General features: G+C 35.2%; 6 protein-coding genes and 1 long non-coding RNA gene across 14 annotated transcripts; 3 read left to right on the forward strand and 4 right to left on the reverse strand.

The window, feature by feature from the left end:
* Positions 1-91: 91 nt before the first annotated feature.
* LOC107272024 (neurophysin 1) lies at positions 92-974 on the reverse strand. The gene is made up of 3 exons (XM_015748714.2): positions 817-974; positions 500-704; positions 92-418 (listed from the first exon to the last, which is right to left on the reverse strand). The coding sequence occupies exons 1-3, from the start codon at positions 940-942 to the stop codon at positions 297-299; spliced, it is 453 nt and encodes a 150-aa protein (XP_015604200.1). The 5' UTR covers positions 943-974; the 3' UTR covers positions 92-296.
* Positions 975-1,291: 317 nt separating this feature from the next.
* LOC107272021 (zinc finger CCHC domain-containing protein 4) lies at positions 1,292-3,379 on the reverse strand. Its single transcript, XM_025089290.1, has 4 exons — positions 3,238-3,379; positions 2,626-3,167; positions 1,861-2,557; positions 1,292-1,773 (listed from the first exon to the last, which is right to left on the reverse strand). Exons 1-4 carry the CDS (start codon positions 3,302-3,304, stop codon positions 1,430-1,432), a joined length of 1,650 nt encoding a protein of 549 aa, XP_024945058.1. The 5' UTR covers positions 3,305-3,379; the 3' UTR covers positions 1,292-1,429.
* A 151-nt stretch (positions 3,380-3,530) lies between these two features.
* LOC107272020 (hexosaminidase D) lies at positions 3,531-6,533 on the forward strand. Its single transcript, XM_015748705.2, has one exon. It carries the CDS (start codon positions 3,803-3,805, stop codon positions 5,555-5,557), a length of 1,755 nt encoding a protein of 584 aa, XP_015604191.1. The 5' UTR covers positions 3,531-3,802; the 3' UTR covers positions 5,558-6,533.
* On the reverse strand, positions 6,025-8,924 carry LOC107272023 (ras-related protein Rab-28). The gene is made up of 4 exons (XM_015748713.2): positions 8,506-8,924; positions 8,084-8,269; positions 7,774-8,007; positions 6,025-7,525 (listed from the first exon to the last, which is right to left on the reverse strand). The coding sequence occupies exons 1-4, from the start codon at positions 8,578-8,580 to the stop codon at positions 7,304-7,306; spliced, it is 717 nt and encodes a 238-aa protein (XP_015604199.1). The 5' UTR covers positions 8,581-8,924; the 3' UTR covers positions 6,025-7,303.
* A 139-nt stretch (positions 8,925-9,063) lies between these two features.
* LOC107272022 (F-box/LRR-repeat protein 7) lies at positions 9,064-14,285 on the reverse strand. Of its 5 annotated transcripts, XM_015748710.2 has the most exons (9): positions 14,142-14,285; positions 13,805-13,970; positions 12,870-12,969; positions 10,828-11,027; positions 10,489-10,763; positions 10,135-10,401; positions 9,637-10,006; positions 9,372-9,575; positions 9,064-9,302 (listed from the first exon to the last, which is right to left on the reverse strand). In XM_015748710.2, the coding sequence occupies exons 2-9, from the start codon at positions 13,813-13,815 to the stop codon at positions 9,167-9,169; spliced, it is 1,563 nt and encodes a 520-aa protein (XP_015604196.1). In that variant the 5' UTR covers positions 13,816-13,970; positions 14,142-14,285; the 3' UTR covers positions 9,064-9,166. The 5 variants fall into 5 exon arrangements, with proteins under 5 accessions (XP_015604196.1, XP_024945059.1, XP_015604195.1 ...); XM_025089291.1 differs by lacking the exons at positions 12,870-12,969; positions 13,805-13,970; positions 14,142-14,285 and adding exons at positions 11,308-11,435; positions 11,531-11,549; XM_015748709.2 differs by lacking the exons at positions 13,805-13,970; positions 14,142-14,285 and having other exon boundaries at positions 12,870-13,784.
* Positions 14,286-15,560: 1,275 nt separating this feature from the next.
* On the forward strand, positions 15,561-25,724 carry LOC107272018 (zinc transporter ZIP13 homolog). Of its 4 annotated transcripts, none has more exons than XM_015748704.2 (5): positions 15,561-16,390; positions 21,907-21,997; positions 22,107-22,217; positions 23,307-24,110; positions 24,194-25,724. In XM_015748704.2, the coding sequence occupies exons 3-5, from the start codon at positions 22,127-22,129 to the stop codon at positions 24,367-24,369; spliced, it is 1,071 nt and encodes a 356-aa protein (XP_015604190.1). In that variant the 5' UTR covers positions 15,561-16,390; positions 21,907-21,997; positions 22,107-22,126; the 3' UTR covers positions 24,370-25,724. The 4 variants fall into 4 exon arrangements, with proteins under 4 accessions (XP_015604190.1, XP_024945064.1, XP_015604189.1 ...); XM_025089296.1 differs by lacking the exon at positions 21,907-21,997 and having other exon boundaries at positions 15,561-16,082; positions 16,214-16,390; XM_015748703.2 differs by lacking the exon at positions 21,907-21,997.
* Positions 17,347-20,269, forward strand: LOC107272019. Its single transcript, XR_003061108.1, has 2 exons — positions 17,347-19,083; positions 19,324-20,269. It is a non-coding gene; the product is annotated as an uncharacterized LOC107272019 (long non-coding RNA).
* Positions 25,725-26,084: the final 360 nt, after the last annotated feature.

A 26,084-nucleotide genomic window follows, 5' to 3' on the forward strand; every position in this document is an offset into this window, starting at 1 on the left:
AGTAATAATTATGATTAGACATTTTTATGCAGAGCAATGCAGAGCTTGCGAGTTTCCTCAGATGTGGAATAGAGGAGAATAGAGATAGATAAAGTTTGTACGCTTTTATTTAAGTTTCAAATTATAATGCGTGACAGCCATTACAGCCTATTTTAATTATTTCTCGTGTAATGCAAAATATTCACATTTTGCAAAAGTAAAATATATTATATTTGCAATATAATTCTTGTCAAAGCCGTAATTATATGATGTATACTCTTAGAGAATGTGACAGGTGTACTATTCGATTTAAACGACTACTGATTATGATCTGCCAAGACATTGCCTTCGTTAAGAAATCCATTGAGCTCGGAAATAATCCTATGATCGTTATTGACGTCATCTGTAATCCTGCAGGTATCATCCACATAGCATGATTCTAAAAGCATAGAAATAAAACAACATTAAATTTACGACTAGTCTTATCGCAATATAAATGTCTGACAATATTTCGCATTACCTTGCGTACAGCAAATCCCATTAGCTGCACATCTTCCGGTATTACCTCGACACATGGCGTATCCTGCGATGCAAGGTCTTGAGAAAAGACTTTCTTTTCTGCATTTATGTGTCTCTGGAGTACCAATTAAACATCCTAGGGAAGGACCACAGCAAATTCGAGGACCGAAACATTGGCCTTGTTTATCAGCCCCACAAGAAGGACACTACATATAAAACATTAAACAGTGGAATTAAATAGTTTGCTATTCGTGAAATGAAGATTTAAAATTTGTAAGGTAAAATTTAATTAGTTTTATACAAGTTGTGATTTTTTACCTCTCTAACTATATTTTCTAGCGACGTGATAGCTCCACTTCTTTTCCCACCACGAGGACAGTTTGTTATGAGACAAGCAAAACTAATAGAAATGAAAACCATAATTACGGTACACAGTTTCAGCATTTTTTTGCTTTAATAATCTTTTGTTTTCTATGGTGAAGTCGCTGACTGCTCTATTGAAGCGATAAAGGACTTCTGACTTTTCGGAGGTAACCGTCTCGGGTTTATATAGTAGAAATCTATTGACTTTTAAATTCATATCTGCACTCAAAACATACTGTCACAATAGAACACTCTAAGGATTATGGATTAGTCCATTTGCGTGAATGTAGGATGAATATAAAAATTATATTTTTCGCACTGGTTATTGTTGGATCACGGATATTCCATATGATTTAAACATATGACTATGAAATGGTTCTTATTCTGGTGATATCACGGGTGTTAGGTTTTCAAAAAAAAAAAGCAGACATTCTATTGGCATAATGAATATGTGAAAAATTATATTTACTTTACACATAATTGTATTATATTGGAAATCTCGTCATCATATAAATCTTACATACGAAGTATGCGTTAACAATTTTTTTTTTCTTATTAATACCTGAAGTTATTTTTGTTTATCCGAAAATGATTTCTTTTTGGTATCAACAGTTTTTGAATTTTTTAGCAATTTTTGCACAGGTAAATTTTTATTCGTTTTTCCTTTTAATACCGTCGCTGGTTTACGCTGCATCTTTAGATTCTTAGACTTCTTAGACACAGACTCCTTTAACTTGGTTGTTTTTGGTTTGCCTTTATTAGTTTCTTGCTGTTTTGCAGATGTGGAATCAATTTTCTTTTTTTTCACGGTAATCTCTTCTATGTTGTCACTCTTGCGTTTCTGTAATTTTTTCACAGGCTTTATCTCTATGAAACTTTCAATGTTAAATTTACAGTCTTTTTCAATGTGCCCTAGAAGAAGAAACATTATCAGAAGAAGATATAACAAAGTATTTATAATACAATAAATAGTTAATATGAATTCAAAAAATGTCATACCAAATGCATTACATTTAAAGCACTGTCCGGTAATTTTTGGTGTTTGACCACATATGTGCTTTTCCAAGATGCATCGTTTACAAGTATTGCAGTGCTTCCATGTAGGTTTGACACATCGTTGGCAAATCTCACAGTGCTTGTATCTTCGACCATCTTTAGATGTACATTGTTTACACTTCTTACAGTGCTTATTTTCTGATGCAATCCATTTTTGACATTGCTTGCAATATCTATATCCATCTTCTGTAGGCAGCTCTATGAGGTTCAGTGGAATGTTTGTAAAAATACGAACTGGTGAACCTTGCTTTCTGCCATTTGATCCCGTTAAGAACAACGGATGATTATCATAATCAACTTTGTAGTCGCACATTTGTAGGTCTTTCAGACCACCGGAAACACCAGATGGATTCGATTTTTGTTTCATAATGGATTCCATGAAATAGGGAGAGATAAACATGATCTTTAATTCATCATCATTTTCAATCTTATTTAACTTTTTATACAAGTCAGAAATTGTTTTTATAGTTTGAGACATAGCTTCCATGCGTCCTCCAAATGGCGGATCGCATATTAAATACATATTTTTTCCACCATTTTGAGTAAGGAAATCTTTAAACACGTTTTCTGATTCTTCATGGAAAAAATGATGATTGAAGAGATTGTACCAGCAGAAACTTAATGGGCCAAAAAAATTATGCTGTAAATGAATATTAATACTAATATACCTTTAGTGATAAAATGGTAATTTATATTGCAAATACTTACAAATCTTCCATCAAAATCTAAGAGAAGACTGGATATTTTGTTTGGATAATTTGCACATATATGTTCATGTATCCTGGGTGCTCCAATACAAAGAACTTGATCTGCATTCATATTTAACAGAATGTTCATTATGTCATTAACAGATTTTTCTGAAAATAAATACTGTGCTTCCTTTTTAGCATTAGTCAGTGGTTTGAGAAAAGTAGTAGGATTATTCATTTGAGTATCCGTCAACTCTTTTGTCAAAAGATGTTCATTATGTTTAGTTATCTCTGACATAAAAATTAATTTTTCACAATTGTGACAGTAAGCTCTTTTTTCTGGACTTACTACCATAAGTTCATTGAAATGAATATATAATTTATGATGATTATATTTCGGTAATTTTTTCAATTCTTGTTCCCACCTCTGTTTCTTTTCCTTTGTTAGTTTTTCTTTAGGCTTTACATAAAAAGAACATAATGTTGCATCACGATAAGCAGAGCAAGAATAAAATTGCTGTAGCTTGCCATCCACATGTTTCTCTAATAACAAAGTTGGTCCTGCAAATAAATGTTATAATAAGACCATTGTCTTTGGAAAAGTATTACAGTCTAGTAATATAATATATACCATGTGGACATTTTGGATGTGTCTCTAATTTACCCCAAACACACTGCAGACCACCAATTTCAATCATTTTTACAAGAATGAATCCTATCTACGCAAGACTGTAATAAGTATACTATTTCCTTATACCTAACTGATCCTTACGCACATGGCTTGTTGATTTTTATTACCGTATTCAGTGTTGCCCAAAATATGAAAAAAAGTATAGACGGTGCATGTTGGTACTTCTGAAAAGAATGCAATGTGTATGATCCAGATGGCGACAACAAAATTTTTCTGACTGTAGTTTTGTGTAAAAGTGCGTGCAGTAAAAAGTAATAAAGAGAAGAGAACTTGAAATTGCAGTGAGGTCAGTTGTGACAAGGTGCAAGGCATAATAAAATAACCTCAACAATACAATTAACCGCGGTATAACAACAACAAAAAATACTGTCATCAATGTAAAATTGCCGCAAACTATTCATTTGGCTATTAAGCAAATTACGCTTTTTCTTCTGGATATTGGTGTGCACAACGTACGCTGTCTTCTTAAACTTTTTACTTGATTATGTCGTGATTTTCCAACAAAATGCCACGCCTAAGAGGTCGTGCTCCCCTTACAATTATTCTGATGATTATCTTTACTCTGCTTGTCATTATTTATCATATTCTGAGCAATGAAGTTGATGACATTTCCTCTTTGAAGATCAACTCTCATTTGAAGATTGAGGATGTGTATCCTCTTAGTGATCTTACAGAAAGTCCGCGAAATATCGCAAGGCGTCAACAATTAGAGGCACAAATAATGGAAAATCTGAAAAATAATGGCAGAAACATAGAATCAGATGAAAATAAATATGGAAAGGCCTTTAGTGACTCAACTCCTTTATTTAAGGGCCACAAGATTGTGCATCTTGATTTGAAAGGTGCTCCACCTGTTATCGGGTATTACAAGCACCTATTACCATTATTGAAGAAACTTGGAGCTACTGGAATCTTAATTGAATATGAGGATATGTTTCCGTTTAAAGAACACATTAGTATTATTAGTGCGGGTAACTGCTATTCTAAAGCGGACATTGAAACAATTCAAAAGCTTGCTGAAGAGAATGATCTTATTGTGATTCCTTTGATACAAACTTTTGGACACCTAGAATTTGTCCTTAAGTTAGATGAGTACAAAGATTACAGAGAAGTCTTTCGATATCCTCAAGTATTATGCCCATCGTACAATAAAACATTGATACTCTTGCACAAGATGATAGATCAAGTGGTGGAGGCACATCCCAATATAAAATATTTGCATATAGGAGCTGACGAGGTTTATCAAATTGGAGAGTGTTCACGATGTTTCGAAGTTATGGATAAAAAGCAATGGGGAAAAAGACAGCTCTTCCTAGATCATGTCACCAGAGTAGCAAAATACATTAAAGAAAAATATCCAAAGTTAAGTATCCTCATGTGGGATGATGAATTTCGAGAAATATTACCTCAGGAAATTTTGGAAAAAGGTTTGAACAAACTTGTTGAACCTGTTGTATGGAAATATACAACCGATCCTGGTGCTTCCTTGAATGACTTACTTTGGGATAATTATGCTCTTGTCTGGCCAGCAGTTTGGATAGCAACAGCTTTCAAAGGTGCTACAGCTCCAGATCGCTACTATACAGACATTGCATACCATTTGGAAAATCATCAGCGCTGGCTAGAAATTATTGTAAAATACTCTCACAAGATCAACTTTAAAGGAGCAATTTTAACTGGCTGGCAAAGATATGACCATTTCAGTGTGCTCTGCGAGTTATTACCTGCTGCCATTCCATCACTTGCAGTCAATTTAGCTGTTCTACGCTCTTCTGAGTTAAATACTTTTCCCAACGAGATTCCACGTCAAATCACAGACGCCCTACAATGCGAAAGTACCATTTCCTTGAATATACCAGAACCTCAATATGGATGGACCAAGTGCGTCTACCAAGGAGTACTTGTATACACAGCTACACTACGATTGTATTCCTTGTCTCAAGAAATAAGTAAAATGGAAGAGGAAAACACGTTCAAAGGTTGGATGAAGGAATACAATCTGAAATACGCTTTTTCTAGTCCTAGTCATGTGGAACATGCAGTAGCCGACCTGGATAACTTCAAAATGGAATTACTTGACATCGAAAAGGTAGTAAGATCAGCCATGGATGGTATTTATGATAACTACACCATTCAGGAATGGATTGAAACGTTTATGGTTCCATTAAATGACAAAGTGACCTCACTTTGGGAAGCGAAGGAGAAAATTTTGAAGAAGAATGCATGGCCACGAAGACCACTGACAAAAATTGAACTTTAATAAAATGTGGAAGTACAGAAATTGATTAAGACATCTTCTTTGGACAGAGCAACACGAGAGACTGATAATTAGGTAATTCTTCCACGTAGGAACACGGTACAGAACAAATTTTGATTTTTCACAAGGACAGGGTATTTGAAAGGAGTCTCAGAGATAATGTATAGGTATAAATAATCATATGTAGTATAATTATTGAGGTATCAGTTTATAATATTAGCCATTTTGGCTAATTAAAATTGAACAAAAAAAAGTCATTTGTTCTTAGCACCGTTTTAAAGACAGCAGAATTCATGAATCTTATTGCAATCTGACAAATCACACTTCTGAAGTAGCATTGACTGCAAGAAAAAAGATTATACCCAAATGAAACGAAAAAATAAATAGCAAAACAATTTATAGACTGTAGCACTAATAATATATATGTATGCACAGTAGTGTATTTATGGGGACATGATTTTGAGAATATATTTATATTTATCCGCGTTGTGTTTAATATATTTTTCTGTGTGTTTGAAAATATAAAACCGGGAATATTGTATGACCATTGTTCCGTTACACTTTGTATTGCTAAATTTTAAGTTTTTAGAATTTCCGTTACATCTTATACGTGTATCACTTAATTATATTCTATATGAATATTAAAAGCCGAATGCATATTTTATCATTGTGGAAGAGAATGATTTTAATGTACTATCAATTTAATATTGTTTTCTGATTAATCTATATACGGCTATGCCACAAAGTTTTATCTTCCGCTCAATGCAATCTTTAAATAGTAATTACCCATCGACAAACTATCAATAATAACTGTAGTGAAGGCGTTCATTATCTTACATCAGTATGTGATAATGTGATTGAATTATTAAGTGAATTTTAATGTAAATATTGTTTCTAATATCATTATAATTATCATCAATAGTAATATAATCATTATTCAATCTATCACGGATTGCGAATAAAACAAGTTTCTAAATTACTTCCTATATACTCCGAGTATTTCATAATGGTTTTGGACCCTCAGACGATGTTCAATATACTATGAATAAATTTATATTTAAGGCACGTTACATAGTAATTTATCAAAACTTTTTTCTGGGCTTTGTTGCATTATAGCACTTTTTTCATTTTGCTCCAAAATAATGGATCCTAATCATTTACATAGTTTTTTCTTGTTTTGCAATCGCTGATCAAATTGTCATGATATCATTCCTCGGAAGAGTTGAGAATCTCTGCTTTACCTTAAACAAGATTATTCTGTATAACCTATTATAAAAGAATCCTTATAAACTCGTATAATCTTCTTGACTTCAATTCCCTACTATCTCATTTACTCAAGAATCTCATACTTAAAATTTCCAAGTTCAAAACTTACTAGTACGTTTTGTTACAGATAAGACAAATACAAAGTCGAAGATTTTAGTATTTATAACACTGAATGAAAATCGAACAATTATTCAGAAATTTATAAATGCATTTACATCTTAAACCATTATTACAATATATAAAATTTACAGCACAAAAATGCCTCCTGCATAACATATTTAAGATTTCTATTTTTAATTAAATTCGAATAAATTACAAAAAGTGTACTTAATAGAGAAACTGACTATATTTCCACCAGATTGAAGTTGACAGATAAAATACGTGTCTTGTATGTACATCTATACATTACTACACTAGAGATATACATTCAATGTATTTTAACTCTTATTCAACTCCGGTGGAAATATAGCCACTGACACGACTCTATTGCAAAGAACATACTGAAGATTTCGAACCCGGAGGAGAACGATTGAGATCCACCGGATTTTGTTTTTTTGGATAACGTTTCACGACTTTCTGTACCGTCGAGACGTCGACCGTGTCACCAATTTCTGCCGTGACAATAGGTCTGTGAAATTCCTGATCCATCCTTGTGAGTCTGACGCCCAAAATTTGCGCAGCCAAATTGATCATACACAAGGAAACCTATAAAATGAAAAGTTACAACACAGTCCACTTTGCATTCGTTTTGCTTCATCATGTAGATGATTTCGACAAGAAAAATATATAGCATCCCGGAAATGCAGTATCTAACATTTGATACGTGCGAGGAAATAAATGTTTTTGATAGTCACAATCTGAATAAAAATGTTACCGTTACAGATAATATAACGAAATAATCAGAATCGCAATTAAAAAAAGTTATTTGAATCCCAAAATCGCTGGACACTCACCGCTTCCCCAGTTCTGGCAGACACGTCGTGATATGGAAATCCATTCTCGGCAGCGAATCGAAGCGACTTTTCCCGCTTAACTGTCCTTTGATGTTCCATATCACATTTATTCCCCACAATCGCCATTAACGGTCGCTTGAGAAATATATTATTGAGTTCCTTAATCTCCGCTATCCATTCCTGAAGAATCTCAAAGCTCGAGCTGTTCGTTACATCATACACCAGCAGGATAATCTAAAAAGTATATATACGCATATAATTTTAATACCATCGCCCTTGACATTTCCTATCAAAAGCGATCATCACCTACGTGAGCACCGAAGACATATTTGTCGAGCATATTTCCATGAAGTGCAAGACCGCCCACGTCCCAAAGATGAAGATTGACATTTTTGTAGCATCCTAGACCGACGTTCTTCAAGAAAAAATCTATACCAGCTGTGGGTGTGTACTGCCTTGTGAATTCGTCGTTGCAGAATTTAACAGCAATGCTGGTCTAGGAGCACCTTTGAATTTAAATTCTGAGAACCTATCCAATTACGAAATTCGATGGCGCTTTGGAAACGTGCAATAAATTAAAATCCAGTACCATCAATATGTCTGAACTGCATTTCTGAGTAATTAATTAAGAGTATGTATAACCGTAAGTAAAATTTGTATCTTGTTATTTGTAAATTTGATTTAAATAGTGCAATGGTAAAGAATGCTCCTAAACGCAATGAAGAAACTTACTTTACCAGCACCAGAGTCGCCTACGAGTACGATTTTAATTCGCCTCTCGGCCAGGTCTTCTTCACAATCCGACATGGAATATTGTATATTTTTATTGTCTGAATAAAATGCTTAGAATTTCTCTTGAGACGCACGAGCGACCGTCTCGCCCAGTACTGGCCAGTCGTGGGATCGATTCCTTGTGGCGAGTTAAGGGACTCCATCAGCAGGCATGAATAAATTATTAAATAATCGATAACGAGTCACGTTACGATCCGTGTCAATCCAGGGTAGGACAACCTGTGTTACACTAGCTACACGTGAGGCCACGCTTGCGCCTTGAAATCCTTTGGACAAACAAATCCCACGGTTTGTCGTATCCCGTGAACAACATATGACCATACGCTACAATGAAAACTTTCATTAAGTAGTTTGACTCGCGAATCTAGAACTTCACGTGATATGTGTCTATACGACTGGATAACCTACTCGCAAGTAATATTACGTGATATCAATTATGTTAATGTTAAAATCAAGATCGATAATTCTTAGAAAGATTTCTTTTTGGTAAACATAAAATTGTCGGAGGCACTATATTTTTATTATATATATGACTTTTATAGTATTTAGTACTTTTGTAAGAGGCACTTAAGGTTATTCTGATATTCTCAAAAATACGATGTCAATTGAAAATCAGATCCTTGTAGTTTTGCAGGAGATAGTAGTTCGATACTCTGCAGCAAGTGGTGGTTCGCACCACAGTAGTCCTGTCAGCTCTCTCGAAATTCGCCTTTACTATCTCGTAATATCGTCCATCGCTAGAGCATAGAAAAACGATATTCATATTAGTGATATATTTGATTCTGTGTAAATATTATTGATTTTACCTCAAAACCAAACAGCGTAATTTTATACACTTGACACGAAGTATATCGATAGCCTTTTGACTTTTGTCCGAAAATCTTAAATTCTCTGGATCCCAACGTAACTCGAGTCGCTCCAAATTAGGACAATTATTAGCTATTCCATCCATAAGTTGATCCACGTGAATATTGACACCCAGTCTGTCCTGAGTTCCCATGACGACGATTCTGAACGTACAAAATATTTATAATTCTTCGTCTCAATGATATCCAGCTATTTAGTACTTACTTAGCGTTTGTTAAGATCGGCAAAACGCTTTGCCAGAGTTGATCCGTAATGTGTTGCATGCCAGATAGAACAATTCCCCAGAGTTGATGACCGTGTCGCGATAGGAATTTATGGAGACCATCGTCAGTGAGGTTGTCAGAACTAGCGAGGTCAAGTGCTATCAAATTTCGAGGATTGCCAAGCTCGGTCCAAGCTTTTAGGACGCTGTCATTGAAGCCATTAAGCTGACCGGCGCTCAGGAAGCGCAAACCAGGAATCCTTGTGAGCATATCGATCAGGCACTCGGTCGAGACATCAGTGGCTGTGATGTCAAGTTCCTGGATGCTGGACTTCTCCCATTCCACCTGCATGACGTACTCGCTTTGGAGGTCTGAAAGGCGCCCCTTCGATTCGCGTGATTCTCACCGGTCCAGACTTGTTAGAATGTTAGCAGAGGATATTTTCACAATCTCATTGTCAAATCAGAGATAAGGATTACGTAGAGGAAGTCGTTCTTACTGGTTCCTTGCATCAGGAGACAACGTAGTCGTCGGCTACGCTGAAACAGGGTCTTCATAGTGGAGCCGGTGACCTTAGCACAGAAATTCACAGCCAGACATTCTAATTGGATGCAGTTCGAGGAGAAGGCGTCTATATGAGAGTCGTCGACAAAGTTGATGCCGTAGAGATTGATTACCCGAAGATTTGGCGTGGCTGATTTTAATTTATGAACGTTTATCACCTCGTAGATCTCCTCTTCCTCTTCTTCAACCTTTTCGTAGGTTCCTGGACAGAATTCACTTTATTCAAGACCAAAATTCATGAGTAAAATTATTGGGCAGTTGGGGAGTAGTGACTTTGCAATTAATTTACCAATCAGGTGAAGAATTTCAAGGCCGTTTATGAAGTTGTAAATTTTTCTCATGAAACCTTCCATGAAAATGACCTCGGACAGACATATGCACATGTATTTTAGTTTTGTGGGAAATGCCTGCATCTCCGAAAAGTCGTGCAACTGCATGGCAGTTGAGAAATCTAATAACATGTGAGTTAAATTAGGACACTTGTTCGCCAATTCATGTAGAACCGTATGAGTGATAAGTTCGATTGGCAATTCGATGTAACGTAGAGAAGGTCCAAAACGAGTACTGAAATATAATTAACGATTAATTAGATAATTACTTTGTAAAAAAATTAACTTTCAAAACACACCTGATTAATTGAAGAAGACTTTCAAGTGATCCAACGTGAAGACCGCTGACTTCCGGTCTCAGGGACACGTATTTCCATAGTCTGGTGTCGTAGGCGATCTGTCGCCACCGTTTGCAAACACGAGCGACCCTGCAGATTTCGCGATGCGACAGGTAACTGAAGATATTCAAAATAACCTTATCCGGGAGTTTTTCGATAGTCTGAAAATGATAACATTTATAATTTATTACCATAGATTATATATTGAAAAATAATTTTTTTAGGAACCAATCTCTCCTTACAAATATACCAATCACAAATTGTCGAATGACCAATTTCAAAATTTATATAAAAGTAAAAAACCAGTGTGGTATAAAATCTGTGACGTTGACTTTATTACTACCTGAGACATATATAGAACATTGTCTAAAAATCTTACGAAATCGATCAGGGATCTTCGAATTGACTGAGATTCTTGTTATTCATTTTAAATGAACTTACTGTACCAGCAAAACGGCTTTTAATAACGCCACCCTCAGAAACGTACATTTGAGACGTTTCTAGGGCAATTTGTCCCCAAACGTCGACGCCACCCAGATCCATTTTTCTAGCTGTATAAAAACCTTAGCCTATCACCACAAAAAAAAAACTTAGACTAACGAACACTGGAAATTCAATACTGATAAATAAATATTAAAAAAATAAAATAAAACTGGTCCCTAACCAATGAACACAGGCCTCCCGACTCCCTTGTCTTTTCAACGTATTCACAAATAACAGTGCACCGTTGTGCGATGAATAGGCAGTGCAATATTTGAAGCAAACCAACAAGTTCTGTGGTTAATCGGATAGCGCCTGCGCGCGAAACTAAATATACCCGGAGACTTGGTTAAACTTAATTTTAAACCCACCACAGGATAGCAGCTTACACGTCGGATATATCATTAATTTCATGACCCACCTCTAATTGGAACGTGTGCCGGACATGCTTGGCTTCTTATTACATTATTGACCTTCCTATTTCAACAAATAATTCGCCTCTCGTGCCTGATCTCGTTTTCCCAGTCTAGTTGGGCATTAAAAGCTTATTGAAAATTCATCCATCAATATAGAGAGTCATCAACGACTGTTTGACTACACTAATTAAATGGCAGGAATAAATTGGGAATCATTGAACCTCGTAATAATTTCCATAAATTTAACTGATCATTAAAAATATTTTAATTATCGATGCAATGTTTATTGATACTATCAAATGATGATGTCATCACTGATGAGGAAAAGCGTTACCGGTAAATTCCCTCTGCGAATACTGCTATGCAGATCATCTCTGGAAATTGCATTTGTGGCATGTTCGACGTTCAATTGTGTCCAGGTGCTCATGATGATCGATGCACTGACGTAGAAAAATTCTAGAAATATCTTGAACTTGCACTTTAGTAATTTCACGATTTAATACACCGGTACTCCGTTTTACTTGTATCATTCATGGCGAATGAAATGATGACATTTTTTTATTATTTATGCAATAAACTCTCCTTGGATTTCGGAAATCATTGAAAAATTTCAACTCTTCCGAAGACTGATGCATACGGAGTCTCTTTGATCGATCGCTAACGCTTTTAGTAGTTGCCCGGATCCTAGGAGTGGGCACTTGCAACTGAGTCTGCTTTAATTAGTTATAAATAAAGGCAGGCAGAGGGCCAGAATGGGGAAGACGTTATCGACATTTTCAACTGCATTGATGCATCTCGGGGAAAGACATCGATATTCAAAATTATATATGTATGTGTTTGGTTTGGTTTTATCGATCAACATTTTAAAAATTACATGTTTTGCTTAAATTTTTTTAATTTTAACGTGTTGCTATATAAGAAATTATTTAGAACGACGTGTAAATTAGAGATAAAATGAAGACCATTTGATAAAATTAGAACCAAATTTTTCCTGTCAGTTTTGACATCCGGCTGTTCGGTCTATTTAAAGATATATATTTTTGTGCTTTTTCATATCGCTATATATACAGAAAAATTCGAATTTACGGGATTTATCAAGTTGCTTACCGTGTTGGGACGTCTTAATCTTCTTTCCGTGCCGTCGTCTTCGTGACTGTTTAACTGCTGAAGAGCGGCCTCCACGCTCAGGACATTCCAATTAGACATTCTTCGTAAATCCATGTTGAGACGTGCGACGTAGTCGTTTTATAATGTACAGATAGACCGGAAACGAAAGAAATGAAATAGTGGTAGAACAATAATAGGAAATTAAAAAATAACTCGAAATGGAAAGTGTGTGATTCTTGTTTATAAATCGCGCCCGTGTGCTTGACGATCGCCGCAATTGATTTATAGACTCAATTGGAATGTAAAATAAAAAATATATAAATTTATAAGCTATTAAAAAAACAACAGTTTTTGAATAACATAAAGATCAAATTTTCAAGCGTTTCAATATTTATAACCGATTTTATATACACTGACAGTTCACGAAGATAATATGGCTAATACACAAAAAGTACAAATTAATGGTGAGCAATAAATATAGCAAAGCAGACAGATGATGCGTAAATCGTTTTCGAACGTAAATCGTCAGTCTAGCTGGGACGATTCTATAATTGCTTATTAATAACACTACACCGATTGATATACTTATATGGATAACTAAGAATCCGATAATATGCAAGAACACTGAACTGTCTTGGTATCTCGACCAAAATGTATTATCACTCGATGTTGTAAAAATTGTTCGATTTTCAATTTACGAGCATGTTTTCGAAAAAATGAAGAGAAAAAGTAAAAATTCTGCGAAACAAGTTTTTCACAATAGTCAAGAATGCATTACAGTCCGCACACTAATTCACTAGCACTATATTTTTATCTTTTATCTTTATCTTTGCAAAACGATAATCATTTTAAATTTATCGTATTAACGTATACTGATCAAGAATTTATAATCGCGAGACTTCGCGACCGATGAAGCAGAACGAAAAATAGCTTACTCGGTCATCATGGCGGTAACGTATAACGAATCGTGAGCTTCCCTGTTCTGGTTCAGAGCAGAAAAATGTAACTAAAATAAACGTAACTTTATGTAGATCCTAAAATAGAAGCACTGGAGAGCTGTCTTCTCTGTGATACGAGGAACCAGCCATATTGTAGGCGGGACTGTTCGAAATTAAAAAAAAATTTACAAAAATTTTATTATTCTTTCATTATCATTATATCACTTGTCTTTGGCACTAAGCCAAGTACGTCATTCAGAATCCAATATATCTTTCAGATCGACAGTTTATTATGTTCACGTAAACATATCAACGTTTAAGACTTCCTGTATACCTTTACAAGATACCAGTAATTCTTCAGTGGCTTTCCTTTTGCTTGTAGGCCAAACGTGAGCCATTTGGCGAATTGCCATCAGCAATTTAATTAATTAAAACTGTCTAATGTGTAGTTTGGATGGCAAGGCTACAACTGGTTTCTTTGACAATGAAAATTCAGTACAAGATGGCGACATGTTGCATTTACTGGTTACCGACTGTTGGACATTTAGCGCTCATGAGTAACTGAAGATAAGTAGCTAGGCATTAGGTGTATCGGATGTCATACAAAACTTGGTGCCGCGACATCCAGTTATCAACGCATGTTATCAATTATGTCATAAAGAACAAGAATAAGGAGCGAAAACGAGACATCCTACCAGATCACATATTTGCATATATACATATACTAATTACATACCATTGATGTGCTAAGTGTTTATAAATATATTATTGGAACTGATACAATGAAGAAAACTGTTTTCTTTCAACTTGAATTACCGACATATAATACAGTATGTGGCGTACTTTCGATTGTACGTTCAGCAAAACATCTATTGTATTTTATAGTTTCATGCTATCATAGTGCCACCGCTTTTAATTAAACAATGAGAATAAATTGCAAGATATTGATCAATATGGATGACGCTATAAATACGATTTTATGCATATTCATTATTCATAGAGTCGCATGCAAAAGTAAAATTTTATTTTGCTATTTACTTCGTTTACATTAATGGATATACATTTATCATAATATTTATTACACACTCAATAGTAGGAGAAAGAGGAAATTTCTTGAATTACTATTGATTGCTTTGGAATATATAAATTGAGTACAAGACGCGCAATATTTCGCATTCTTATTTAGCAATAATATCAACGTAATAAATAAGGAATGTACAATGAATAATCGATGAAATATATATATGTATATCAATACAGAAGACCCAATAATTTTAAAAAAGATGTAAGCTAAATAAAGTATTAACACGTTTGTCAATGCCAGAATAATACAACCTGTAAATGGAATATATCCTTTAAGTATTATTAAAAATATCACCCAAAAATAACTATTATTCACAGGTGAACATGCACTGCGCAATAAGTGATATCATTTTTGCAGAATGAAACTGATCCAAAATTAATTTATCTCTACCTAAGACTCGACTGGCTTCTTTATAAAAAAAAGAAGTGCATCGTAGGACCCTGCAATTTGTAGTATGAAAAAGCTCCTGCATACACTTTAATAATCATTTCATACGTTCCATTTTCTTTGTTCGAACGCTTCGCACAGCAGCGCCTCTATCGATTTTCATGGTCACTGCAGAACTACAAACTATGTTTCTTTCTCTAACATGTTTATACTCCATTATTCACCATCTCTTTTTATATTTCTCCCTCCAAACAGCAAGCGCCTATAAAGCTAGTGTGGACGCCATAATGCGCATTACCCGTGGTAACGTTGAAGAGTTCTGAACGACAATTCCACAGTACGTTGAAGCAGGATTTTGTGAAACTGGCCGGGCACGCGGTCAGCTATACAGTCTATTATCTCGCCTAAGAGCGGGATGAAATAATTAGAGATTATTCAATCAAGACTAAGAGTCTAACTTCAGACGTCCGTACTCAGTCCTCAGTGTAGGCTAGTCGGTCGCTGATAGTTGCCGAGACGGCGAGGCTTTGAACATCCAAGAAGCAACACGGCCTACCACGACCAAACGATCGGTTAATAATACCGAGCTCAAAACTAAACCAAAGAACGTAAATGGCATACAAATTACAACACTCTTTAGTACGGTGCACTGGATGATCATCAGTTGGATTGGAGCCTCAAGTTACTGTATTACTGGATTGAAGAAGATTGCTCACACTAGGAGTTTATGGCATATACGAGGTCTGGTAGATCTATTCAATATCTTTGTTTAATAGAAGACGTATCACCAAGTCAACATACAGCGTAAATATCAACTGTCAATATTTGGAGTGTTGTGCTTACTAGGAGTAACGACAGAAGTTTGAACTATATTTTTGACAATAAGCTAATTGCAATGGCTATGACTATGTGTATGGAGAATTGTACGGATGCAGGAATGCTGTATGAAATTGTCTCAGAAGAAATTTGGACCCCATGGAATGCAGCTATAGAGTACTTTGAGTATCAACCATGGTTCTTCTCTCTTCTCGGAAGTATCATGGTGGGCCTGTCTGGAGTTCTTCCCTTGTTGGTTATTCCTATCGAGGAAGGTGCCAATTTGAAGAATGGAGGTAAAGTCTTTTTATCTTAAATTATGAGTAATTATATATCATTTTTTACAGTTTCTTGAGTATAGACTCTCAAGCGGTCTGATACAGAACTAATTACTTATGATAAAGAATTGTTTCTGTCAAAGAATTTTTATAAGATTTATTTTTGAATTGGATTTTACAACAGTAACATTATTGTATATGTCTAAGCTATGTGCTAATCTATTATACTTTAATGGACAAGAGAGAAACTTGAATACAACAGCAGATCTTATGGTAGTACAAACTTTCAAATGCTGTTTTTGTTGGCTAAATTACATTGAGTTGTGCAATGACTATTTTCTATACGTAAAAGCCACGAGTTACTGAGTATTCTAGTCACCAGGCTTGTGCAACATCCTCCAGTGAGAAGATATTTCATTAAAAGCTGTCAAATGTACAACCCACAATCACAAACGAGAAATTTCACAGTAATTATACATTTTTCTGTTGTACACAAAGGCCAGTGAATTGTTATCATAGAATTGTCATTCAGAATCCACGATGCTATGTCGTACGGGCTCCCCAGATATCAGCGAAAGACTGACGCGCATTTCTATAAATAAGAGGAGTGCTGCCACGTGAAGTATCATGAAACTCAATATTAAAAATAGGCGCAAAAAACAAGAAGAAACGTGTGTAGCACAACAAGTGCTACACGTGCCACGCGCTATAGATCTAATACTGCAAATTCGCGTACCAAATTCGCAATAAGTTTTAGTTTCTCAAGTAAACATTGGCAATATCGTACAACAATTCTGAATATCGCAGTATCGCTACTGAGACAATAAAAATTGTATAAGTTAATGGGTTCAAGTCACTTTTTCTCTTTAGACTTATCTCGAAAGATGCTCATAACTCGCGACCTTGCTGTTAACGGTAGTACCAGCCGCCAAGAAAAAACTTGGGCATTCAGAGTACCAAGTAGACTGGTAAACATTGAAATACCTTATCGTAAACTGTTAATTCAAATTAATGAAAATTCTTCGTACAGTATTGTTTCCGTAGAAGATAAGTTAGTCTCCTGGATTGTAAATAAGAGACAGAAATTAGTGATGAGTACGATACTTTCCTTTTCATTCATTATCGATATCCAAATGGTTTCTATTAGATGAACAATCACTAATCAAAAAAACTTTGAATACTAGAATTCCTTAAAGTATGTTCCAATACGACTCTTGCGTAACCGGTTTTACATTTCATATGGTCAAGGTCAATTGAGGCCTGTATAATCGATCCACATTGCGGAATCAACCGACGAATTAATATACTACTTTTATTTTGCATTGTATGTCGATCTAAAAAGCCAGACGTCGTATGTTGTTATCGTAAAGAAGCTGAGAAAAAACATGATATGCAATGAAAATATTCTTCGCATGATGCATTATGGAATTAGACAGTCAGGAGCCTGTCTTCGAATCTTATGGTATCGCGCGAATGTGTTGTTAGTATTTAAATGACTAACGACTAACGATGTCACGAAACCTTTGAACTTTGAACTTTAGTTCCAGCCCGATACACCGAAATAGACAAGAATTTTCTTTATGTACACAAGAAAACAAAACCTTAAGCAGTTACTGCAATGTCTTTCACTTATTGAATTTTGTTGGTATTCTATCACAAGCGATTCGTTAGTAAACGTGTTATGTCTTTCACGTGATCGCCATTTTGATACAGGAATATGTAAATAAATAGCTTGTAAATAGCTTGTATAGTAATGCTTTAATAAAAACCGGTTTTAAGGTTGAGTTATTTCCCCTTAGGCTGGATTGTGTTCTGATCGAGGAGCGACAGTTACAGAAACAATTTTATTTTTTTTGCAACATATTTCTGGTTTCTCATAATATCCATATTCAATTGTTGGAATTTAAATATTAGCGATACATTTTTTATCTAGAGAGAAACGTTCTTCGAAATCAGTCCTTCCTACACTGGTTTTTCTTTTTTTCATAATATTCCTGCCATTTTAAAATATCGTTTATTTATAACAATCTAAATTTGGAGGATCCCTTTGCATTTATAATGAACTATTTCCAAGAGGAACCTTTCTGTTAAAGAAGCATTTAAAGATAATTAAGGAATAGAATTTACCACAGCTATTTTACTGCCCATTGTTGGGTTAGGTATCTCATGACTGGCGCAGGAGAGAATGTTCTAGAAGAGTTTAGTCGTAGACTCAGGTCAATGTTTTCTCTAAGGATTCTACTTCTATTATGGCCGTTTTGATTTTTTGTTTAGTGATATTATCATTCAATATTCATGTAATCCTGAAAGAATAACGATTCGCAATGTTAAAATATTATATTATAAATGATAAAGTAATCGGAGCATATGCTGATTTAAATCCAAAATAAGTATACGTCCCTGTATATTTGCCGTATCTGTAATTATTTCGCATAATTACTCAACTTCAGTTGTTTCACAATTAATTGTATTCATTCTCTCGCATTGGCCTTGAGCACTAGTGCAATTTATATCGGGCGCCATTTCATTGTTAGTTCTTTTTACGAAATTTCTTTAAAAAAAAGAATAGTTCCACTGACAAACTGTTACGTATTGCAACAGATATTTTCACAGCTCTAACCCAAATAGATCTCCAATTTAACGCTTTCTGAATAATTAAAGCGCAGAGGAATTGCAAAGTGCGCATATAAAATAAATCCGTCAGATCTCAGGTGTGTCAAATAACAAAGATCTTCCATCCGGCACGTTTTGATTAAATTTTATCTTATCGAATAAAATATCCATCGATTGCCTTTTTTAGCAATATCACAGTTCTTCGAAAACCTAAACAGCCTAAATATATTAAACTTACGACGCTCCTACACGTTTTTCTTTTCAATAAAGATTCGTACAGAGTATAGTTGATTACTATACTATTTCTTCGATCCATAATAATTACACACTTATTCCAGATCGTCGTAATGCAACAAATGCTATTGATCGCAAAGACACACAAGAAAACTAGTTCTCGAAATCTGTCCACTTAGCTAATGACGTAATGTATATCTAAAGATTACTGGTTCCAATCGAACGACTCGCTCAGTGGCCTTTTTTACTAGTAAAATTGTCGAGCACGCTGTAATTTCACCAACGATACCATTGGAATTGATCTTTGCCCGTACGATTATCTCGACCTGTTTCTGTGGCATTGTCAGACGTGTGATGTACGAGATAACATCCTGTTATGCAACCGCAGCTAATACAATCAGCGAAATTCCAAAAGTCCCTGGGGCTCCCATTGCAGCATCACATTTTAATCGACGGCACTGAATATTCGTTTGTAACGAAAATGACTCTTCTCAAGGATTGGTGGGACTCTCGTGATGATGACTCAGTGTCAGCAGATAAAGCAAATGTTGTTTTCAGTACTGTTTGCTAAATCGCCAAGTGAAAGAGCCGCATTAAAACTTACAAAACGGACATTGCACTGCATATCAAATGTCGAATTAAGAATGCAGAGAAAGACTAGTAATTAATTTGACTTAATGACTATAAAATAATCGTATTTCTCTTAATCACAACGAAGAACTTTCTGTTTGTAGAAATTGCGAGCTCCCGCAGCTCACTCTTCAACGGATACGACATTCGCGATATCGATGCATCATTATTTATTTCGCTGGGCACTGATACGCATGTCTCGCAGATTACGCGTCATGATATAAAGAGGGTTTCAATTTTATACGGCTTTTTTTTAAAAACGTCTGTAATCTACCGAGGGAAAAACCGATCGTTCTTCGTATACATTCCAGGAAAAAAAAATACTCTCATTTTTTCATTATCAGACACGTCGAACTGCGTGTGTTATTTAATATTATTTATCGTATTTGCTCCATCTGAATAAAAACATGTGTCACGTTACATTTGTATGATTGTACAAATTCTTTAACAGATAATGTTCCCTCAGGCAGGATATGATTTTTTTCCAAAAATTGGCTTCTTCATTGATTTCTGATCACATAAGCCGTAATAAATGAAATGGCTTCTTGTTCTTATAATTCTTTAATTGCTTATTAAAGTATAAGTGCGCTTGTAAGCAACGCGATTGCGCAAATTGATGTCAGTCCATGATGAACGATAAGTCCAATAATCTTTCGCATCTGCTAATCAACGATAGCAATGCTCATTACACCATTCATAGATATGTCTTTTTTTCTTTACGAAGTCCCTGCACACGTATGTGAGTGCATTTGTGTAGCGCGAAGATCATGAAGTACTTATCGTCATTGTCTGATAAATCAAAGAAAAAGATTCTAATCAGGATATTCGGTTCGTTTAATTCTCATAAACAGTTTACCAGCAGGAATCACATGCTACTGATAATAATACATTGTAGTCGACGAGTCTTATGGAATTATTATTGGACATGTGTCATTGAAATTTATCATAATTGTATCAATTAGGTCGCCATTGGTAAGTCTTACTGACGGGCGTAACTTTTATAAAATTTCCATGCTGGACCATTGGTCTTCCATCTTTCTGATTTGTATTTCCGTAGTTATTAGATCCGTTATTGATTTAGCAAAGGCTACGTGCAGCCAATCCCGTTTGCAATCCAAACTAGATCAAGGCACATTGGTTCAAGAACAGTGCAATTCCGCTTTTTTTTTGTACAAGATCAACCAGGGTCAAGATCAGCGTTATCGTACGGCATTTATTTAAGTAAAATTTGCTGTGCTATTCGTCTATTTCATCGTTCTCCTTCTTGCTAGATAGTTACAGATAATTACATAGCGCAAGATTCAGGATACGATGAGATGAGCGATAAACTAATTTAATTTAAATTTATATTTACCGAAAGCCAAAGAGCTTGCTTGTTATTTCATGAGTATCTTGACGTCGATTCATTCGGCCACGAATAAACGTGTAAAAAATATATTAGGTCTCGTCTTATGGCTTGACGTCATATTATCAGCGGTTTGCAGCCACGGGTTTTAGGTACCTACGGAGCAAATAGGATAGAAATTTTGTTATTTTTCAATAAACAATTTTCACGGGCCACTCGCTCCAGTAATGTCATAGCGTGATAAAAAATTTTGGCTCAGACCATATCGTTCTTATTGAGGATTTACAGAAATTAGAAAATATTTTTTCTTCAATCGTCAGATATACATTTATTTATTGTTGTAGTTACTTCTTTTTACGTTAGACTATTGAAAAGTGATTATCGGTCGAATGCGATATCAAAAAGATTTGAAAACGTTGTGATTAACTCAGAGAAACTTGTTTGAGTGTGACTAAGGTCAGCCGTTATAACCGTAGCTCTGGTAAAAGTAAAAATATGTGAAATATGCAATTCCTTCACCATACCGCCCAAACTAATGTAAGATAGTAATTATATTCGAACAAAGCAATCTATTCAATAAGATATTATACCATTGACAGGAACAAATTCTTTGCTCTTTTCAAAATCATTTGTATATGTCGTTTTAGCATAATGGTACCAAGAGACCAGTCTCTTTCTTAGCAGCAGCATTAACACGCGTCACTTTCTCCAGCACAAGAATTCAGCCTCCAATCTCGAGTTATCTTGCTGGGAGCGTCAGCAAATCAGAACGTGATAAAAACATACATTCGGTAGACACACAAGTGCGTAACTACGTACAAGAACATAACCTTCTAAACGTGGAATTCGAAGATTATGTAAAAATTCAATTTATCTGTATTATTGACCGAGGATCTTCATTTTATGTTACAGCAAGCGCCGGTACGCTAAAGATGCTACTGAGTTTTGCAGTAGGCGGCCTACTTGGCGATGTCTTCCTGCATCTTCTACCAGAAGCATGGGCAAATAAAAACCTTAATAAAGGTAAACAGGAATTTCTAAACAGCCAATACTAGTAGCACGGTTAATACAAGGATCACATATGTCTTATGAATTTCACACTGCTCGTATGTGGGCACTATGCTTACCGTATGACGCCCACGAGGTCAGTTTCCCATACGAAGTCATCCGAGCACTTTAAATGATTTAAATGGTGATGCCAAACCCTATTGTGCACCAGTTGCTGATTTGAATTGACAATTTTATCCGGCAACTTGAATACCGACCTATCTAATGCTACCCACTACCTCTCTGGCATTTCAGGGAAAATTAAAGGAAATAGAAGAAAATGATTATAGTGATTGTCAGCACCAGCTGGGAATTGCAATTGGCAATTTTCAACTGATCGTAAAATCGTAATCATTTAGAAATTCAATTTCTATTTTAAGACCTTTGCTCAGTTTTACCACATTGCTCACAGTCGTCTAAAGTGTTAAATAGTTAATGTACTTTAAAAGGTTTTGTGATAAGTCTCCGAATTTCGTTAGAAGTTGATTTCGAAGTTAAATGAGCAATTATAGTTCAGTCAACTGTAACCTGTTCTTGCCACGGTCAGGTCATGCTGAGTTTTCAATACTTTTGACGTATTTAATTAAATTTATTGTTTTGAAAGATACTGTTTTAAGTGTATACCACAAATGGAAATTGTAGCTTCCTGAAATCGTTAGTAGTATCTCGAATACCGATACCATTTCACTCTTATTAACTACGTACGTATCAGCTTGTCAGAGGATGAATACATTAAACAAGCAGAGTTATAAATAACCATTGTTGAGGCTCCCGACAAATTGTTATATTTTCGAACAAAGCAGTTATGTTCTTGTATCGATAAAACTGTTATTTATTATTACAAACAGTTATACGTTAACGACATAACACTAATATGGCCTTCGCACTTTGCAAGGCGTAGAACGAATTCAGTAAATTCAAGGAGATCCGCTGATCCACTCTAAAAGTTGAATCTACTGTAAGTGGGTTAGATCGATCAGCATTGTAAAAATTGTATGACAAACAATTGTCTTTAGTGAATGTTATATGAAAATTAAAATCTTCTGTTTTTTATTGTATTATCAGCTTATGACGGACACCGTTCTGTGGTTTGCGGACTCTGGGTACTAGCAGGCTTCCTTGTCTTCATCGTGGCGGAGAAGATGTTTGCGGGGGAGGAGGAGGAGGATGACGAAGAGGAAGAAGAAGAAGAACAGAAGAAAGAAGAGTTTTCGAATAATAATTCCCACACGGAACTGGAGAACAACAATTGTCTGAAGCTAGACGGTGCCAAGAAAGACTTCATGAAGAATGGGATGAAATCCAATGGTTTTGCAAGAAATATCGTTCATCCATTATCTGATGTGAAGAATCTAAAGAATGGATACATCAAGGACGCCAGTGTATTCAATGCCACTAAGAGGAATGGATTTGTGAAGGGCAATGCTAACGGATATCTGATAGCGCAAGAGATTGATGGATATTTAAAAAATACTGGACAGTCTAACGGTATCATTAAGAATGTTAATGCCAATGGATTATGTGCATACCAGTCGACTTTGAGTAGTACTGTGGGAAGTGATAACATCACAGAAATTCGGAAGCAGAAACCTAAACGCATTATCGGTTACTTGAACCTCATGGCCAACTGTATCGATAACTTCACTCATGGATTAGCTGTAGGCGGATCATTCCTGGTGTCATTCAGGCTTGGCGCTCTCACAACACTCGCTATTTTGGTGCACGAAATACCACACGAGGTTGGCGATTTTGCCATTTTGCTAAAAAGTGGCTTCAACAGGTGGGACGCTGCCAAAGCTCAAATAATGACCGCTGGCGGTGGAATTTTTGGCGCCCTCGTTGCTGTTTTGTGCTCTGGAGGTGGTGTTGGTCAGTATTTCAAATTTGGTTTGAATTACAGAATTTTTTAAGTTGTTGGATTTTTATTTACAACTTTTTGTGTGCTGTTACAGAGGCCAGAACCAGTTGGATATTACCATTTACCGCTGGTGGATTTTTGCACATCGGTCTAGTAACAGTTCTACCAGAATTACTCAAAGAAACAAATCCAAAGGAATCATTGAAACAATTTGGATCCCTACTTCTAGGAATAACACTGATGGCTATGCTGACTATTCTTTGCGACTAAGAAATGCTAGTTTTTCCCTTTTTCTTTTTAAATAGTGTTTAAATTTCATAAATAATGGTCAATGCTCGGAGAGCGATTGAATTGCAGATTTATCAAAAGATAATAACGGTTAATGTTGACTGAACGAACTTCAACGGTTCGTAGTGTGTAATGATTGGCGTTAGAACATAACGGAAAACTAAATTATTTTTTTTGCGTTAAAAATGTCCCCCGCCCCTATGTGACCTGTTAACTTTAATCAGTGTGTTTTCCTTTCTACAAGTACTATCAATAATTGACTTCAATATTGTCAAATTTCATGGTGTTATCAGTTGTGTACCAATGTTCTACTTAAATATTGTTTTTTTGCGTAAAGCATTCTGTTTGTATTGTGGACAATGACGTTAGCACGAGTCCATAAATGTAAAAAGGAAGATGGTATTTTTTCCCGGTATAATTTGAGGGACAGATAATTGTTACATTCTTTGAATAGTTTATACATATATATAAAAATATAAATACGTTTTCCATACTGTAAGATGACTTAGTGCTCAATCAAACCCCAGCGTAAGAATTCACGTTTTCCTTGTATCGAGTTAATGACCACTTTAAAAAAACGCAGGATAGAAAACGAATCCCGCGTAGTATCAGTATTGCCATACGAGAGTGATATTTTAACGTACACAAAGAATATGATTCCGTTATATTAAAAAAGTTTGTAATAAATAAGGTTTAAAGTTGACTGCGCATGAGTAGCTAGTGATTCTTCAGTTGACATAAGACAATTCGACGTAAAAACACCTATGTAAAGTATATTTTTTATGTTGCTAATAAGCAATTGCCGGATTAACAATTAGAAGTGGACGCTGCAGCCGACATATTTTGAAAAAATTATTGCTAAATCCCAAAAAGAAAGTCCGACTGTTTAGTACGATATACAAAGGCACTGTCTAGATGGTAGTGATAATATTTTGAAAATCATTTGTGAATTGAAAATAGTAATTAAAAACTTGATATCCTGTGCGTATCTGAAAGATAATTGTGATATTAATGATTCAACAATGATGTAGCAGATGATTCTTCGATTATCCCTCTCCTCTTTGTGCTGCAATTCAGTTCGTGCGCACTGTACGATTAACAGTTGAATACAATTTGTACTTAAAAGGCAGTAAGAAATACAGTTGTTCTTGAAATTATGTAGCGCGCGAGTGCCTTTTACATAGCTATGTGTAAATAAGGATTCGATCATTTTGGGAAGCTGACTATGGAACCAGCGAGTTTTTTGAGCACCTTTTGTATGGATCGTGACTACTATCGAATTGATCACGTGTAACCGCCATATTTTATAAATAAAGTAAACTACCTTATCATAAGTATATTGTCTTTGTAACTGTGACTATAATATTACATAGTGATATTGTGTAAATGCTTTTATCAAGAAATATCAGGAGGTTCGAAAAAAGTACTCGAATGTTTTTTAACAAACAATTTATTAAGCTTCGGAATGGTAACAATTTTTCAAATCCATACCACTAATTTATTAAATTATTGTTAGATGGTAGGGGTCCCCCTATCTCTGATACAGAATTACAGTTCTGTAAAAATTTCTGAAAATTCACAGCAAACCGCGCACGGAATACTAATGGCCAATGCGTGATTCTTTTAAAAAAACAATTCATTTTACATTTTATTATGTAATATTCCACGTAAAGGTTATTTCTATAAAAATATGTTTG

Source organism: Cephus cinctus, unplaced genomic scaffold (genome assembly GCF_000341935.2).
Source record: "Cephus cinctus unplaced genomic scaffold, Ccin1 Ccin1_scaffold1097, whole genome shotgun sequence".
Classification (NCBI taxonomy): domain Eukaryota; kingdom Metazoa; phylum Arthropoda; class Insecta; order Hymenoptera; family Cephidae; genus Cephus; species Cephus cinctus.